The 4,377-nt window shown below is 53.7% G+C and overlaps 1 protein-coding gene across 2 annotated transcripts; it reads right to left on the minus strand.

Annotated features, from left to right (window-relative positions):
* Nucleotides 1-254: 254 nt before the first annotated feature.
* On the minus strand, nucleotides 255-3,880 carry LOC120413304 (segmentation protein Runt). 2 transcript variants are annotated; one of them, XM_039574065.2, is made up of 3 exons: nucleotides 2,686-3,880; nucleotides 2,095-2,271; nucleotides 255-1,120 (listed from the first exon to the last, which is right to left on the minus strand). In XM_039574065.2, the coding sequence occupies exons 1-3, from the start codon at nucleotides 3,134-3,136 to the stop codon at nucleotides 393-395; spliced, it is 1,356 nt and encodes a 451-aa protein (XP_039429999.1). In that variant the 5' UTR covers nucleotides 3,137-3,880; the 3' UTR covers nucleotides 255-392. The 2 variants fall into 2 exon arrangements, with proteins under 2 accessions (XP_039429999.1, XP_039429998.1); XM_039574064.2 differs by having other exon boundaries at nucleotides 2,677-3,875.
* Between the last annotated feature and the right edge of the window lie 497 nt (nucleotides 3,881-4,377).

Here is a 4,377-nt window from a genome sequence, read left to right on the forward strand (position 1 = left end):
TAATCCTTACTATCATCTAACGAGGGTTTTTTTGGGAGGGGGTTAAACTAAAAAATATTTCATGATTTGGAGGTTATGTACAAGATTGTACGCGTTGAGTCTATCACAACTCTAATGATCGGCGTTTTTCAACGGAAAACAGAGCTCTCAACTAGTTTACACAACGATTGGTTTTGATTCGTCTTGTTATATTCCAAATATAAAAGAAATCTACGCGTTTGTGTGTGTGAAACGAGCGGGACACCACCACTATGTACAGATTAAGATTAATATCACCAGAGCTGACCTACAAGCTAGTTGTTGTGGTTGTTTTGGGGGCGTCCTGTCCGGCAGGGCGACCCCGCCATGGCCGCGAGGGTGGCGGCGACCTGGCGGTAGAGTCGTGCGTACTCTCAATAGGGTCGCCACACGGACTTGGCCGACTGCTTGATCAGGATGCCGTCCGGCGATTTGAGCTTGGTGGCTTCCGGCGAGGCCGGTTCGCTGGGGGCGGTCTCGTGCAGCTGGGGCTTCTTGGAGGAGGGCGCCTTCAGTTCGCAGCGGGGTTTTGGCGGTGAGCTCGGCATGGTGGTGGAGTCGGGCGTTTCCGACTTGGGCAGGGGGTGCTCCTGGGTGGTGTCCGCGGAGGAGGTGGGGAGGGGCCGCAGGATGGGCACGAAGGCCGATTTGACCACGTCGATGTGCTCGTCGTCGGACTCTTCGGCGGAGGAGTGCTCGCCGGTGGAGTTCAGCTCTAGGGAGAAGCTGATCTTGGTTTGGGACGCGTTGATCGTGGAGGGAGGGGAGGAGGTCGAGTTGCGGGAAGAGGCCGGGGAGAGGCGGGACGAGGAGTTGTAGTCCGGGGCGCCGGGGATGGTCATGGTGGCGGGGATCTGGTGCGGACCGGCCGCCGTGCGGAGCCCGTTGGCACGAAGTGGTGAGATGTCGTAAGGCAGGAAGTGGGACTGCGGTCCGAAGGGGAACTGTGGCAGGTAGGTCATTCCGTTGGGCAGGACCGGGGCCGGTCCGTTGGGGGCGTTCGGCGCCGCTCCCGGCATGAAATCGGCCGGAGGAGTCGGCAGCATGGGACCCGTTGTCTGGGTCGGAGTTCCGTTCGGTGTCACCGGTAACGTTGGAGATCCTGGAAGAAACAGAGAAAAGAGAGAAACCATCAGTATAATCTTCTTCGTAGAATGAACAACTTCCATTCCGGACCGTTGTCGTTGCCAGCAGGGATTAAGTGCATCGTCGCTTCTTTCCCAACCCCTCAGTCGTTCCTGATCGGATTACGGCGGAAGTGCCGCAAGCGCCCCGGAACATTGTACACACCCAGCACAAAAAATAAAAACGAGTGAAAAAGAGACACCACCGATAAAAACCGTAACCGTGTGCAACAAAAAACAAGCAAAATCAATCCCCCAGGAATTGATTTTTATATGCAATTTTAATTCCCCGCCAGTGACGTTACTGGAAAACCGTCCGCTCTTTTTTTCGCCGCTGCACCATTCAACGCCACTCAACCAGGGCGCGTTATCGATGCATAAAATTCGCACAAAAAAAGGAGAAGAACCGAAAAGCTCTAGGCTTTCTCGCGCGCGCAGCGCAAATTTCGGTGCAATCCAAAACCGACAATTTTCCATTTTCATTGTAATTTAAAATTAATTGAGTTTTTTTTTTCGGGGGAGAGTTTCCCTCACACCCTTAAAAAACGAGGGGGGAGGTTTTCCATGTTCGCGACCTCCGGTCGCGTAGCCCCCGTACAAAAAAAAAATCCATTTATCCTATTAAAACAACTAAGCTTTGCACTAACAGTTAAAATGCATTTCGTTCGGACGGACGGTGGTGCCGCTAAGCGGTGCACCCCAAAATCACCGCAACGAGTCGCGGCGGCGGCCACCGGGAAAAAGGTGACTACAGGCCGCGCGGATTGGAAATTGCGTGCGGTTGCGATTTGTCAGTGTGGTGGCGGTTTTTAATCCGAAATCGATGGGAAGATTTGCGCGCGAGCAAGTGGCGGGGTGTTGAACTGAAACCACCCCCCTGAGGAAGGCTGGGTCGAAACGTTGACGATGCACTTTGAATTTTCTAACCAAAAAAACAGTCTTTGATAGTTACCTTTTCCAACTCCGGTTGGCGTGGTCTGGCCGGGCTGGGCGCCGCCCGTCTGTTGGGCCTGCAGCTGCTGGTGCTGCCGGAAGTAGTCGGACCAGGCGTAGTTCATGTACGCCGCGTCCAGCCAGCCCGGGTTCAGCATGAACGGGTTGAACGCGCCCGGATGGCCGTAGGCAAAGTCTGGGGGAGGAGAAGAAGATCCGGATTAGTGACGGTTTTTGGGGGGGTTTGGGATTTGGAGGAGGGAGGAGTTGTTTGGGGGGAGACAGGAAGCTCTTAGAATATCAAAGCAGGCGTTTCTCTTTGAAGAAGAGAGCTCGCGTAAGCCGAGATGTGTGAAATGTTTACGTGGAAGAACTCATGTTTAAATTATCAAAGAAAAAGACGTCCGGAAGTCTCTTTTGTTTCACGCGAGGGGGAACGACCCAATTTCGAGGTGATTAATTTTTAATGCTACAGCATATGGTAAACACCGTGGACGGTGGCGCCTTCTGCTCCAAACAAAAACACGGAGTTTATTGGAAACGTGGCGCCGTCGTAAAAACGCGAGGTCTCGTAGTAGGCTCTGAAAATGAGTAAACTTACTTTGCTTACTTCGTGGTTCCCGCGGTCCATCGACGGTTACTTTGATGGCCTTGGTGTAGGTGGCGATCTGGCACGGGTACGTGCTGATGCTGATCGTGATCGTGAACGATTTGCCGCGGCCGGAACGTCCGACGAAGCGCAGATCGTTGAACTTGGCGACCTGGTTCTTCATGACGGCGGTATTGTTGCGCAGCTCGCCGCAGTAGTTCTCGTCGTTGCCGGCCGTGATCTTGACCAGCGTGTTGTCCGGGATGTCGTCCAGGGCGATCACCTTGAAGGCACACGGCAAGCTCTTGTTGGAGCGCCAGTGCGTCGGCAGCACCGAGCACAGGACCGCCGGCGAACCGGTCTGGACCAGCTCGCCGTGGTACTCCTGCAGCATCTCGTGCAAGCTCGAGAACATGTCGGTCATACTTTTCGGCGGAGTTGGGCACTCGTTGCTCGCTGCCGGAAGATGCATCTGTTCACTTGTGGCTTCCAACTTGCTTTCACTAATCTTCCTCAAGCCGGAAGATCGCACTCTCAATCTTCTTGATACAGTCACTGCCTTAATCTTCAAGTCGCCTCCTAGGCATGCGTACTCCTCAGAAGCTTCCTTCTAAACTTCACTTCCCAAATAAAACTCGCACTTTTCCCCCACACAGTTATCCGCTGCGTTCCTCCAGTAATCCTCAAAAAACGCACTTCTGCAAGTTATAGATCTCTCTTGTACAACACACACTTCAGCTATATTGCGCGCGCTCTTCCCAAAAGCGTAGTACTTCTCGGGGCGGACGAGAGCACATGTAATTCACACAATGTCTCAGATGGAACTGTTTTTAAAAATCGCTCACCGATTCCTCCCTAACTCTGGCGTGCCCCGACAGTAGGCCATGCCGCCGCACGCACACCACCACGCGGTTCGCCTACTTTTTCTGGTTTGGCTTTTTTTTCCTCCCCTCACGCCGCACACTCACTCACACCAACCAACCATCCAACTCTCACTCGCTCTCTCGCACACACTTCCAGGCAGCACCGCTTACTGCGACCGATTCATAAACCGCGCGCGCTCGTACACGCTTCGCTCTCTCCTTCTCTCACTCTCTCGTCGTCTCCTCAGTCCAGCGACCAGAAAAAAAAGCTTCTTTCTTTTTTTTCGGCCACTCACGAAAGCACATTTTTATTTCGGCACGACCACATTGACACACTGGAACGCACCCTCTCTTTCTCACTAACGTCAGCGCTCTCTTTCCAGCGCTCGCGCGCTTCCCCCACTCCTTCCTTTCGCACTACACTTCACACGTTCTTCGCTTTCTTGAATGTATTCATTCCTCTCTCTCTCGTGTCCAAAGATCTTCAAGAAGCGGCTACCGCATACGGAAGCACAGCTTGCCATCGGCGATCCCGTGTTTGTTGTTTGCAGTTATTATTGCTCTTTCCCGAGAAGGTCGGTCCCTGGGACGGGACGGGGACGTCCCGCAAGGACAACAAACATTCGAGATCGCGCAGGCAGGCATGCCTTGAGAAAAACGCTCTCTTAAGGGGAAGGGCCGATCGTAGCAGGCGTGTGTGGAACACGTCTCAATTAGTGAACGGACGGACCAGGAGCGGGTGACCTTGGGGACCTGTGGAGTATTGGGTTGGTGGCACACGAGCGGGAGAGCCAGGTTATGGGACACCGGTGGACTCGGTGTCCTTAATGGGATTGTGTGACCTTGGAGG

Source organism: Culex pipiens, chromosome 1 (assembly GCF_016801865.2).
Source record: "Culex pipiens pallens isolate TS chromosome 1, TS_CPP_V2, whole genome shotgun sequence".
Lineage (NCBI taxonomy): Eukaryota > Metazoa > Arthropoda > Insecta > Diptera > Culicidae > Culex > Culex pipiens.